A 14,778-nucleotide genomic window follows, 5' to 3' on the forward strand; every position below is an offset into this window, starting at 1 on the left:
TCCTCGAGTCTCCCTGAAGTCCTCCTCCTAATATTACTGAAGATCCTTAAAAATTTCATTGCTAAGGCTTCAATTCAGAAAATTTTTTTGCAGGAGATCTCCCAAACCCCCTACCCCTGTAACAGGATTGAAAAGCGCCTACGATTGCGTTAATTGAATTTCAAATTTGAAAATTTGCCAGAGGAGGACTCTGAATCTCCCCACCCACAAACCTTACCAAAAATCTTCTAAAAGTGCATTTTATTCTGATCGAAATTTTTTCGAGAGAAAGCCCCTCTCTGGGTCTCCCCAACATCATTGAAAAACGTCTTAACTCTCGCTTTTAGTGCTTCAATTACGAAACATTTCTGTGCACGAGACCCTTCAAAACTCCACACCCTCCCCCTTTCATCAAGGTTGGTTTAAATTATGTTTTTGGAATTTTAATTTCAAGTAACTGGTGGTGCACTCAGTTTTAACAAAAAAGCCTACAACAGCATTTTTAAGGCTTCAATTTCAAAAATTTCTGGGGGTGAGCCCCGCATCCTTCTTCCCCATTCTTTCACCATGAATCGTCTAAAACTGCATTTTTTGAACTATTATTTTCAAATTCTACCCGGGGGGAGAGCCCCCGGATCCCCCTTTACCTGTTGCAATCTGAAATAATACCCAATTGTGTGCTTGGAGTTTGAAATTTGAAAAATAATCGAGGATGACCCTGAGTCTCTTCCTCTCTTAACATCACCATAGATTGTCTAAAACAGTGTTTTTTTTAATAACAATCTTGAAAAATTCTCAGGGGAGAGCCCTCAGACCCCCTCTCTTTGAACATAATCAAATATAACGTACGATTGAGTTTTAGGAACCTAAGTTTGGGGTAAAAAATATGGGGATAGGCTATCCTGGACCTCCTCTCCATTTCCTCCCCAAGTTAATATATGGTCTTAAATTGCGTTTTTATATCTTTGATTTCGAAAAAAAGGCCAGGAGGTAGCCCTCCGACATCCCCTATTTCTGACTGAATATTATCTTTACAGTTAAATTTATACTGCTAGTACTAAGATCTCGTAATATGACTAGTCCTGCTAAACCAGAAGCAAAATCTCTCTCTCTCTCTCTGCATATCGGAACATGCGTTTGAAACAATTAAGGGGCCGCCAAATGCGTACTCCCCCTCCCCATTTTTTGACCTAGCGACGGTCCTGAGCATGTTGCATGTTCCAGTGGCGTACCCAGAAATTTATTTTAGGGCTTGGAGCTCTGCCAACCCATCCCTGAGTACGCCACTGCACCCTACTATGCAATAATTATAAACAGCAATGAATATTTTTTGTGAAGAGTTAGTGAATGGACCTCTTTTTACAACATCAAGAAGAAAAATTGATCCCTAACAAATCTTAACAAAGCAGTCTGTTAACAAGATAGTACAAAATAAATTATAATAAATAATTACAATAAATCAATTAATATATTTATATGTATGTATCACTTTTTTACTTGCATTTCACAGTACTTCCAAGCCCTTGTCTTTACTAATACAGTGAAACCTCCAAATAGCGGACAGTCAAGGGACTAGAAGTTTTGTCCGTTATTGGGAGGTGTCCGCTATTAGGAGGAACTACTTAATTTACCTTTTTCAAAATGGGCTGTTGTTTCCTTTATAGAACACAATCGAAACAATTGCAAAAGGTTTATTACATTTTACGTCAAGAGTAATTAATCTGTTTTTTCTTAATAAAGGTATACTGACAGCACACACTTGTCTTAAAAAGCATTTAATCAATTAAAGTAATCAGTTAAAACAGTTTGACATCTCTTTTTTGCATTACAAGCCTGTTTCTCAATATAAATATTTAAATCATTTACCTTAGCAAGTCTTTCAGTGTCCTCTTTGCTCAGGAAAATGTTTTTCAATTCTTTACTGTATTTCAGTGCTTCCGAAAATTCTCTACTTTTTATGGTTAATTTATTTATTTTATCTGGAGTATCACTATTGCATTATTGACAGTTAGCAATATGACCTTGAATATGGGCAAATCTTTTTCATGTCTAAAAATTAAACAACCCAACGAAACCACGGCGCCATAAAGCTGACTACTACCGGCGCCGGTCTGCTCAATTGCATCTCCCAAGAGCCCCAGTTAGAAAAAGCACCCAGTTTCCCATTTTTTATCTTAACTTTTGAATAGTTATTGTGTACAAAATTCATTAAAATCTTAAGAAAAACATACGTTAATTGTTAGACTGACATCAGTTTTCACTTATCTGCTTCAATACTCTCAAAACTAGCCGTAACAAAACTATGACTTTTTTCTTCTTTTTCATTTTTTGTGCTCACAAAAAGAACCATGTCTTTTAGTTCTTTTTTTTTTCTGCCCTCAACTTTTAAGCCCCAATCGCTGCTTCTGCCCATTACCACCCTTTTAATTCCAAGAAACAGGGATAAGGAAATGATGGGGGGGGGGGGGGGAATATCAGTTGTGGAGGATGAAAAGCTTTGTAAGGCAAGCAGTTACTAAGATATTCTGTGAAAAGAAAAAAAAAAACGGAAGTGCTACGATCGCAAGGGAAATTTTTTGTGAAATAACTGTCCGTTATTCAGAGTGAATTACATGGAATGGCCTATATTGAGGGACTGGGACTTGCAAAAATGTCCGTTAATTAGAGGTGTCCGTTATTCGGGAGTGTCCGTTAAGGGAGGTTTCACTGTAATAAAGCTGAAAGTCTCTCTGTACGGAGGATGTCTGGATGTCTGGATCTCTGTGACGCGCATAGCGCCTAGACCGTTTGGCTGATTTTCATGATATTTGGCACAAAGTTAGTTTGTAGCATGGGAGTGTGCACCTCAAAGCGGTTTTTCAAAAATTTGATGTGGTATTTTTTCTATTCCAATTTTAAGAACAAAATTATCATAAGATGGACGAGTAAATTACGAAATTATCATAACGTGGAACTGTAACATGGGAACAAGCCAATTGGCGAGATACAAAATTATCATAACGTGGAACCGTAACATGAGTACAAGCCAATTGACGAGAAAATTCACCATACATTATTTGTAAATATACAGGCAAACCAAAAGACCTTTTAATTTTTCTATAACAGGCAAAGCCGTGCGGGTACCACTAGTTGTAAGATAAATTTAAATACACTTTTTAAAAACACATTTGGGAAAAATTTACGAAAGCGAATACACGCACATGGTCCTCGTCATTTGTGTCAAAGAGCTAAAATGAAACATTATTTTGTGCGAACACTGGAAATCTCAAAACACAGCGTCCTGCAGAAGGGCCCTGAACAATAAGATCAATAAAACTCTCTTGTTAATCTTCCAACATAGACAGGGCGGGGCATCAAAGCACTTTTGGAAACAAAAACGTTAAGATGTTCCATGTGAGTTGTACTACATTGTTATCAGCAAAAGCAAACTGACTAAAAGCTATCTGACAAAAATTAATAGAATTAAATTTTCCATCAGAAAAAAAGATGACGGTTGACCAGCGCCTTTTGGAGCGGTTCACTGGGCATTTGCTCAAATGCCCGCATAGCCAGTCCGACCCTGCGAACAAGAATGATTTGTCATTCTTTTTTGTTATTTTTGCACAAGAAAAAAACTCACACAAGTAAACAGAAAGCTAGTCATCCAATGTCTACACAGATTGACTAGAATTCATTTCATGACAGATGAGTTAGTCACTGCTGGTCTAAATTACTTACAAATATTGATTGAGAAATTTTTCAACTAAGATTGAAAATTTACTGAAGGATATTAATCGATGATATGTTTCAGTCATGTGCCATTTTATGTTATTTGCTTAATAAATAGTTTCTAAAGACATGCTGAAAAGAAATGAGGTCAGTAAATTAACATAAGTTACGTAACTTACCTTAAAAGAATTTTGAGTTCTGCAAATTCTGCTTCTACAGCTTCATGTCTAAATGCATCCATCCAGTAAGGCATAATGTATTCCCATACCTAAAATAAAAATTTGAGAAATAAAACAAGAAAATAAATTATTTTACGGGGGGAAAAAACATTTATAGCCACCCAAAAAAAGTGTAAGTCGAGAAGCAACAACATTTTTCATTAATCATTTCAAAACAATTTCTGATAAATCATAAAAAAAAATGGTTTAAACAGAAGGAAAGTACTTTATGATTCAAATATTTAAAGCTTTTTATGAAAACAATGATTATTGAATTATTAATGATCCTTAATGTTACACTTTTTTTGAATCATTACTTTCAAAGTTTTACTTTCTCAAATAATTAAATAGCTTCAAAAAAAAAAAAAAAAAAAAAAAGATAACCTCTCTGTCCGTTTAATATTGTAGCTATTGGTTTGAAAGCAGTCGAAAATTATTTTAAACATGAGTACAAATATGCTTTTAAGATTCTTAAAAAATGTTAACAATAATATTGATACATAAACCAAGACCAACATGCAGTGAATATATGCATTTAAAGAATCATTTCATACTTCTAATGTAATAATATCATATGGTACTAGACATAGTAAACGCTTGAATCCTTCTTTGATCTGAACAGGGTAACAGGGCCAGGATTCCCTAGATATTGAAAAAGAAAAAAAAAAAAAAGGACTTGATGAAATGACATCAAAAAAGATATAAACAAATTGAATGTATTTTTTGTGAGTCTCATAATTATCTTTAGTTATGCCTTGATTTTCTGAAGAAAGTTACAATATAAAACGCAATTGTCAAAAGCACAGTATTTGAGTAAAAAGAGTAGAATCATAAAAAAAAACTATTATTTTAATTCATTGCTCAAGAATTAATGAGCTCTTTTGGCCTACCCAGTAGGTGGGGATTACTATGATCTACTCAGTATAAAAAATTTAATCAAACCTTAAAGGATTAATAGTCAAATTTCCTGAAACAGTACAAAATAATATTTTCTTTTCTTTTTAAATCAAGCACTTAAATGTATCATTTGCACCACAAGCAGTTTAAAAAAAAAAAAAAAAAAATAGTACCAATGGCCTCCCACTTTAGCATAATCTTTGGGATGAGGCAACAAGCAAGACACAAATACTTCAAAATGATTCTTCACAACTTCCATTAGCCACCCATGTATGTACTGCAAAAAGAAAACAATATCTCACATTTGAATTGAATGCTAAAAAATTTCAGCATCTGAAGAATAATTTGTTTTAAAAAACTAATACAATCCATTAGAATTATATTATATATAAGAGGCAGTGAGAAGCAAAGGGATGTAAGTGGCAAAATTAAAAATTTGGAGATAACCAGTACAAACAGTAGGGGAATCTCTCCTCTGACTTGGGGCAAGAGATATTACTAGTAGCCCTGGTAAGTACTGCTGTATAGCATGATTTAGAAAAAAATTCAATGAAAGTCTACCTATGACGTTATCTTTAAACGCGTTTTACTAAAAAGTTGAAAATGTACACTTACATACCTTTGCTTCTGAATGCCTCATACAACAAAGATTAATTTCTCTCTGTAAGAGATCAATTTTAGTTCAGACTTAACGCTCCTGGCCACACAAGCCCAAGTATACTCGCACTGCTCTACGGAGTTCAACATTGAGTGGTCATGTAGGAGGGTTATAATATGAATAAAATGTTAATAATGACTTTCACAGCCTTACTAAACGTTATGGGTCTTGACACTAATATATTGTGCTTGCAAGAGTCATTATTTGAATGAATTTCTTAAAACATCACATCTTGTGGTAGCTAAAAATTCCCAATATTCGGCTACAAAACATTTGATTCAATATTCAATTATTAAATACAAAGCGGTCACCCACAGATTCCCACCAGGAAGGTAACTTTTTTCTAAAATGCTCAGCCCTAAAAACATTATGAAACAAACTTCTTCTGACTTATGAGAATCTTGAACTACTAACAGAATAGAACCAGTTCAATATTAAACAGGCAAGGACATCCTGACTAAATCTTTTTTTTTAAACAAAACTGCCCATAAACTAAGACAAAGGACTCTCAACTGTTGGTTTAGAAAGAAAACTTCATTTCTGTAACTTTTCTCATTAAGAGAAAATAAATATTCTCTTTTGTAGGGAAATGAAGGATAATACTTTCCTAAAGACAATTTTCCTAACAGTAATAATATCAGACTGAAAATTTTAGTAATGATGTTTAGAATTTGTAAATAAAAAAAGCATTATCCAATAAATACTACATTTTAAATATTTAAAATAAGTGGTAGTACCTTAGGAAAAAAAAAAGACTCATTAAGATTTTACCGACAGCTATAACCAAACAACAATTTAAAAATTTTATTAACTGTGCTTATTATTTTTGAGACTGAGTTATATGTTCCCAAATGTGTTGTCAATGTGCTTAGTGCTTAAAAACACTATTTAAGTCGAAATATTGAGCTAATAAGTTGTGAATGAAACAAAAAGAAAGATCTATGAGGGTGATACTTTAAATCAAAGAGAAATAATCATTGCTAATGATATAAAACCTATTACAATATAAAAAGAGATCAGCTGAATCTATAACAAACAAAGTGCAGGGGCTCTATAACCTTCAAAACCTTTTTGTTTGGAAATAGTTCGAATTCTATATCGCATATATTAAAAACTACATGAAAACTGAAAAGAACAGAACTGGAGCTCTTGTGAGCAAACTCTGATTTTAATTATAAAATTAGATGATTTAGACTAGGTAAAAAAAACTAGCAATAAAGTTTTAAAATGTTAACCAAATTTGATTGTTTACATTTGGAGGCTATTTAGCTTTCAGAGGCTTGTGAATTTCAGGGATTTCCCCCCCCCCCCTCCTTTTTTTTGACTCTTTACTCTACAAGCTGATTTCAGCTTAAAATGAATCACATATAATGAATCACTGAAATATGAATTAAGAAAAGGAGAATCAGGAAAAAGTCAGAAAATCACCTCAGCTTTTAGCCTCTCTAAGGCATTTCCAGCTTGGTCTAAATTATGAAAGAAGTGAAAATTAATGAAATAGAATAAATTGTATAAAGAGAGAACAGATAACATGTGCAAATTCACCAATCATGGGTCTTACCATCTGGTAGGCAAGCAGTGTAATGAAACCACTGGAATAACATACTCAGCAATCTGCCAAGAGATTCCTAAAACAATAGATTTCTTTCTTTCATTATTAGAAAAAATAAGCAATATTTAAAAAAATAATTTTATATCTTTCAAACATAAAAAAAACATGATTTTTTCATAATTCACTTAAATGTTGATTTACTTTTACAAGTTTTGTAGATACTGTATAACTCTGATTTAACTATTGGCAAGAGACTGAAAAAAGTTATCGTTTGATCAAGGATATCGTAAAATTGAGGAGCATATACATTCAATCCAGTTAAATCCGGATCAGTAAAGGGTATCATTAATATGAGGAAATTGTTAAATCGGGTATTGCTAAATCAAGTTATTCTGTACTTGTGTGTTTTTTTTTTTTTTTTTAACCTTTTTATGTGCTTAATATGTTGTAATGTGGCGAAATATGGTGTTTACTGCAGTAAATTTCACAAAAAAAATGACATTTTATGATGTTATTTAGCTCTCTCTCTCTCTCTCTCTGTATATATATATATATATATATATATATATATATATATATATATATATATATATATATATATATATATATATATATATATATACTGTCTAACCACGGATTGTATGGAAAGGCAAACATCCGGTTTACACGCGGAAATGGAAGCAACTATTAGTTTTCAGGGATGTCAGATTTTGCAGATACAAGTTAGCCTCTAAATTAAGCAGAGTCTCATTCAAATGAGAGGAACATGCGCATCAAATTTTTATTTTTCCACTCATTCAGATGGAGTCGCCTTAATTGGATGTATGCCAATTCCATACAATCTGTGGTCAAACGGTATATATATATATATATATATATATGAACATTTCGCTTCTTTTGAAACTGTTTAACTGTGTAAATGTATGATACAACCGTGACAAACCATTTTTTTATGAATCACCGTAGTGGATAAAATTTTTACACGTGCGAAACAGGCGACCTGGTACGTCTTTGGACAGTTTTTTGGACATGGTTTTTATATTTTTAATGTTTTGTTGACAAATGGATAGGCTTTTTTATCATGCTGAACAACGGACAGGTTATGTTTACTTGGATTTCAAGGTAAGACAATTTTGTTATTGGCAGGTACTGTCCCGTGGAAGGCTAATTATCGGAACTTGTTTTCCTAATTAGTCGAGGTGAAACCCCCTGCTTTTAGTTTTAGGTTTGAGCTCTAGTTTATTGTTTTTAGCTTAGCAAGTGGTGCGTTTGCCCATTGTTACTCTATATTACATGTACTGGAGCTTAAGCATTCTCTTCTAGTTTATAGTTAAAATTTTGGTCTTTTGACCATAATTAATGAATCCTCCATGGCTGATGAGCTCTGGATTCACTCTTTTTCTATTCCTACTTAATAGCTGTTTGCACTTTTCCTTTTTATCATCATTTGTTATTTATAATTTGTTTAATATTTGTAATTCTGTTTGCTTAATTTTATATTTACTTGGCTTTTTAGTTTTGCTGTGATGCGCATCTATGGGCTCTTGGTGTGGTCTTTTCAATATTTTTCACTTTTATTATTATTTTATATATATATATATATATATATATATATATATATATATATATATAGCACTATATGTATATTATTTTCCCCTGCTTTGTACCCTAAAGCATTATTTCTATGAGCTTGGGGAAAAGTTTTAGTGATATCACCAGGGTTGTACAATTTTTTATGCCAAATGTGGTAGGGAATTGCCATAAGTTGCCCACACTTGGCAATATTTCGAAACTAACCAATAATTAGAGTAATTTATAACTAACAGATAACTTGAACCTCAGAGATATCTGAAGTAACCTCTGGAAATTACTAGAATACTTCTAATATTACATAAGGAGCTAATTTTTAAAGCCAATTAGTTAGTTTAGTTTTTCACCAGGCTGTGAGTATGTTATTATTTGAGCTGTGAAAATTGTCTTAAGTATTTTATCGTATTAGTAAAGCTGTACACTAGGAATTCTGAGTAGTAGCCATTGGCTACTGGAATCCCCCAAAAAATGGTAACCACTTTTGACTTTGGGTAGCTAATTTAAAATATATATTTATAATCAGCACAAAAAATAAATAACCTTAAGAAAGTTTGCTCTGAATATTGTTGCCAAGGTGAAGTTGACTGAGTTGCTAAACATCTGAGGATTGGAAATGTGTTGTCATAGCCTGATATACAATATGAATTTTCACCAATAAAGAAACACATGGTTGCCACTTTGGCGGCTAAGACTTGATTTTTTGGCCGTCATTTTCAATGAAATTGTCGCTCGTTGATGACTGATGACTGCTAATTGAGAGCTTTACATATTAGGATGTAAATATGTGGTTACTGTTGTGTTTATAGTGTCTTTTGAGATTTGTCAATTGCTGTGAGCATTTTGAGCAACTGTAAATATTGGCACATAAATTTAGTGTTTTTAAAAGGACTGTGTAATGTCTTCTTCAAAGACACCTGAAGTATAAAGGGTAGGCTCACAACAATATACTTTATATGAGAAATAAAATCAAGTGTTTACATCAGGAGTATTCTCGTTAGGGGTGCAGAGCCCCACCAACAGCCATATTCCGTAACGGCTCAGAAGCTGGCGCTCTTCCACCACTGTCATCTCGTGGCTTTCCTCTCTGTCATCCTGGCCATTCAGAGACTCTTGCACATGCTTCTCATTCAGAGGCTCTGCTTCTCTCAAGAGGCTGAAATATAATCAAATTAGCTTTTTCATAACATTCTACTACAGCATCAAATTTAAATATAGTTTGATTAAAGCGTTAAATTAGAAAAGACTTATCAAGGGTAAACAGTAATTAATTTCCATTAGCCTGTTCTGCTATTATATAAAAAGCAAAATAAATATACAAGACACAAATTATGCTATAGTACAAAAGTTATACATGTGAAAAAAGTTTGATAGCTAAGGTGTAAATGGAAAATAAATTTAGTTGCATTAGGATACAAATTTAGTGGCTCAAAATGACCACCTAGGTTATAAATTTAGTAATCAAAATATAAATAATAGTAGACAAAAGTTTTGAAGAAATATTAAGAAAAACAATTGTTTAATGTGACTTCGATAAGTTGGAGCAGTAGATATCAACAGGGGGATGGCCATATCAATAACATCACACTTTTTTAAAACCTTTTTGACCCCTTTGCCAAAAAGCATCATACTTCACTTTACTCCTTCCCCTGCCCTTGTCAGATGTCACACTATTTTTCAAACATGTTCTCATAAAGAAATGCACGATGTCACACTTCTTATTAAACTCCTTCCCAATTGTCACAAACAGTCACAAATTCCCGAACATTCCTTCCCCTCAAAGTGTCGCATGATTTGTGGAGAGTCAACTCAGTGCTTAAAAGTAGAAACATAAACAATGTTAATAAAACACAAAATTTGCAATAGAAAAAGAAATTCAAACATGAATTTCATGGTTACAAGGAATGTATAGAAATGAGCTTTATGGGAGAGAAGAGATCAAACAAAAACCGAAATTTGGCCAACTGAAAACAATTTACACAAAGAAAGGGGGGGGGGGGGCTTCTAACTTTGAAACAGGAGTCAAATTTGTCCAGATATCAATGTTCAACATGAAACCACTCCAAACACATTTATTGTTAAAATAGCTTAAACAACATACAAATAAAGTACATAATCTTCTATATTTTATGCAAAAATTTGTTGTCCACATATATGTAATTTTGGCAACATTTGTTGATAACGCAGTAGTTGGAAGTAGCGCGCTACAAGTAGCGACACTACTGTAGTAGCTTCATTTTTATTAGTTTGTAGTGTAGCGCACTACTTTTTCAAAAAAGTACTGTAGTGAGTAGTTCCAATACAAAAAAATAGTAGTTTGTAGCGATTTCTGAAAACTACTTTTAAATAAAGTTTTTTAAAAAATGATCACTAAAAAATGATCTTTTTAACTGGTAAAAAGTTCAACTCTGCACAGGTTATCAAAATGGCGTTTTAAGAGTTCATCAATTCCCATGGTCCACGCTTCTACAGCAAACGAAAAAATGAGTTACCTCTGAAATGACAAAAGTGTATAGATTATATGGGTGCATACTTTGATAAAAAATAAAGTTTTAATTGGGAAAAAAATTGAATTCAATTATGTGCATTTTTTGTTCCAATTCATACTTGACAACCCGATACATCAGCCGATGCAATGAGAAATAAGACTCACAAAAATACGAGTTGACCTCAGACATATTTTGAAGCCATACGTTCTATCTGTTGGACGCCATTTGTTTGGCATTGTAATTTTCATATTTTGCCAATATTTGCATTTAATAGAGCTTTGCTTAGAAATAAAAGTATATGAATCAGCAATAACCACCAATTTAGTAATTTGTTTGTGTTTTCTGGCTGCCGAGAATTTCCAGCGGATGAATGTTTTAGGTTTCAATGAGTTTATTGCTCTAATACAGTAAAAGTACTTACTATGGTGATAATGAAGATATCGGTGATTTCGCATGTTGAAAATTTCATGAATTTTATATGATCAGACTGAAAGTTGAAAAACAAAAATATTTCTTGAAGCTCAAATTCTCACGCGAAAATTAAAGTCTTGCCAAAGTACACTTAAATTTTTGCTTACTTTTACAGTATTCAGCAAACATGGAAGCTACTGTAAATGCTATAGAAGAGGATGATATTGAATTGCCGAGACCGGCTATAAATATGAATATTACAGTGTTATATAAGAGTATGATAACGGAAATTTTAAAAAAAAGAAAAAATGAAGAATAGATAATTTTTAGTAATATTTCATGTTCAGATAAGCTTGTTTATAAACCTTTTTTGTTCCATTCTCAAATGGTGTGTGTGTGTGTATGCTTTTGATTTTTTTCTTCTGAAAAGTAGCAAAGTAACGACTACATTTCAAAAGTAGTTTGTAGTCGCTACATTTAAAAAAAAGTAGTTGTAGTTCATTATAAAAAAAACATAGTTTTTCCAACCACTGATTTGACAACAACAGTCTTTCTTTGCTATGCTAGTAAGAGCCCTACTAATAGTTTTGTAAAAATAGGGAATTTAACCTAAAGAAATTAAACAACACATCTTTACATTTCAAAATGAATAAATGGTTTTACAAGTGGAAAATGTTACCTAATCACAGCTTCAACCATGTAAGACTGAGTCTCTAAATCCATAGTCCAAGGTGAAGGGATGGTTGTGTGGATCATGTGATCCCCACCAGTCTGGTCGTTATGGTAAATCCCCACACACTGGCTGCAGTATCGAACCGGCCGATGTCCGTTGCGTTTTGCACACTCAATAGAGAAACAGATGGCAACCACAGATTTGTCAGTGGCTTTACAGTCCTGAAAAATACAGAAAATATTTTGCAATCTTGGGAAAAAGTAAATAAAGAACCTTGTAGCATCTTGATGAATTATCAGAGGGCATGGCAGGTTCTTGTGCCCTTTCTTTCCCTTTTGGTAGAGTTGAAGAAAAAAAATGTTCATCTAGTAATGTACAGTTTGTAGACCTCGTCATAAATTGATGTTAATTAAAATTATTCTTTATATACTATTAAGATAGTTTCTTAGCTGAAAACCATACGAGTTTAAGAAGAAATTGGATGAATAGACTTTTATACTTAGAACAGTTTCTTCTGGAGTACTTAAGATCCCCAAGCAAAATTCTATCAAAACCCAACAAACACACTGTGTTTAAACAAAACCACTGTGTTTAAACACAGTGAGTGCTCAATTTTGTAGTGTGCAGGTAAAGGGCAGTATCTGCAGACATGATTTTTCGAGATATTTGAAGAAATACTTTATGAATTCTATGTTAACAGCAGGAAAATGCTGGAATTTGATGTTTTTGCATTTTTGTCAACGGACAAAAGTTAAAAAAAAAAAAAAAAAAAAAAAAACAGAAAAATTAAAAATTTGCAATTACTGCCCACGGCAGAGTTATACAAGGCACATTCTCTTTTCTGCAGTGGTCCTGATTAGAAGTATGGTGAGGAAGTGTTAACTATATGTATATATATATATACTAATCACTTATGCATCCCAAGAAACAAAGAATACACCTCACCACACAAAAGAATTTTTTACGCTCTACATTTTCAGAATTCATTCCAGCAACAAAAAAAAGTTAGAAAATACAAAATTTACTAATATTTCTGTTTTTTCAATCAAATGTAGCTTGATTTACCGTATTTTTTCTATGAATTTTGACTTTGTTTTAAAAATTTTGGTGTTAGGGATAGTTTTTGAGAAATACAAGCTTTAAATTTTGGTAACTTTCAATTGCTGTATTTACTTACACCTTGCAATATATTACTGTGCATAGCATATTATCTTTTTTTTTTTGCTGACGTGTCCAGTAAAGCGTATCGAAAAAATCGAAACTTCCCAGATCTCTTAGTGGTAGAGTGCAAAAGTTGTGAACTGCCAACATTAAAATGTGTGAGAAATCTTAAATTTCTATATTGATATCTTCTGTCACCTTAGTGGGCCGAAAATTTCGAAAATTGGGCTAAAAATGATCAAATTTCAAAAATTAATAAATAGTTCTAGATATTGTTGATCAGTTTGGGATATTACTTAAAAGTTGCTTACTTGCAATGTTTTTAAACATAAACAAATTTAGAATAATAGGTTAATATCTTCTGTTGCCTCATTGGCATCAAATTTTGATGCATTTTGGTACTTTACTGTGTAGCTGTTAACTTCTTGCAAAATGCAAAATTTTAAATAAATATAAATCACACTTACCTCATTTGAATAAGACCAGAAGGTATAATTTTCCTTTCAAACATACAAATAACTAAAGCATTACAGCTTGTAATCATTTTTGGTCTCAAATGACGGCATGTGTTTTCTGGATTCTAACGTGGCTCTAAAAAATCTATCTTGTGTTCTGCGACCCAACTGTTTTCCCGGAGATTGCTGTGACTAGTTTTACAATCCGCTCAACTTTTTTTTTTGCGGGAGGGAAATTTTAAAAAGTCCTAGCAGTCCATCGACATATTGTCCTGTATGAGCTTCAGAAGTTCTTGAGAACCAATCTCTTTGATAATGAGAAGCGATGTCGCATAACAAGCTTGCCAGTCAGTGAGATCTACATAGTCTATAGCAGCAAAGTTCATAGCAGGAATAATGAATCTGCAAACAGTTTCCTTTTGAGCTAGTTTTCCTTGCCTTGATAATCTGCCGACCTGCAAGAGTTCTAATATGCCATCTCTCATCAGATAACATAAAAGAAGAAGATTTCCTGAAGCAGCAAAGTAAGTGTTGCGAGAAATAACCGGTGCAGTTACGTAACGATACTTCTTGGGCAAGTATGGAAATGAGCTGATGACATCCCATAGGTGTCTAGCTCCATCCTTTATGGAATGATGAATTTTTATTCCAAACCATAATGGTACACAGACTTAGATTGAATGCAACCAAAGTTAACAAACTCATTTGATGGATCTGACGTAGATATACATAACCTCAAAATTCAATTTGCACTTGTTAGCCGGGCCTAACTCAAGGTTCCTAGTTAAAGACCTAAACAACAAACGTCAGAACTAATGGTGGTGCAAATGTCTAACAGATATTTCTGATCAGCACTGCTAGTGGTGGGATCAATGTTTTGCAGCCCATATTCAATATTATTAAAAGCAACAATTTTAAGCTTCTTGCATTCTTTGAGGTTTTGTCCAATGCCTACCCATGTAAGATGTAGGGCCAGTTGACTTGCCATAT

At 33.0% G+C, this 14,778-nt stretch overlaps 1 protein-coding gene across 1 annotated transcript in view; it reads right to left on the bottom strand.

The window, feature by feature from the left end:
* Positions 1 to 14,778, bottom strand: part of LOC129220600 (protein unc-79 homolog) — a 144,637-nt gene that overhangs the window by 88,233 nt on the left and 41,626 nt on the right. The window contains exons 12-18 of the mRNA XM_054855029.1: positions 12,179 to 12,393; positions 9,581 to 9,755; positions 7,022 to 7,088; positions 6,889 to 6,926; positions 4,976 to 5,079; positions 4,460 to 4,547; positions 3,867 to 3,955 (exon numbers count right to left, since the gene is read on the bottom strand). Of these exons, the coding sequence (XP_054711004.1) occupies positions 3,867 to 3,955; positions 4,460 to 4,547; positions 4,976 to 5,079; positions 6,889 to 6,926; positions 7,022 to 7,088; positions 9,581 to 9,755; positions 12,179 to 12,393 (776 nt within the window). The remainder of the gene's footprint in view (positions 1 to 3,866; positions 3,956 to 4,459; positions 4,548 to 4,975; positions 5,080 to 6,888; positions 6,927 to 7,021; positions 7,089 to 9,580; positions 9,756 to 12,178; positions 12,394 to 14,778) is intronic.

This window comes from Uloborus diversus, chromosome 4 (assembly GCF_026930045.1).
Source record: "Uloborus diversus isolate 005 chromosome 4, Udiv.v.3.1, whole genome shotgun sequence".
Taxonomy (NCBI): domain Eukaryota; kingdom Metazoa; phylum Arthropoda; class Arachnida; order Araneae; family Uloboridae; genus Uloborus; species Uloborus diversus.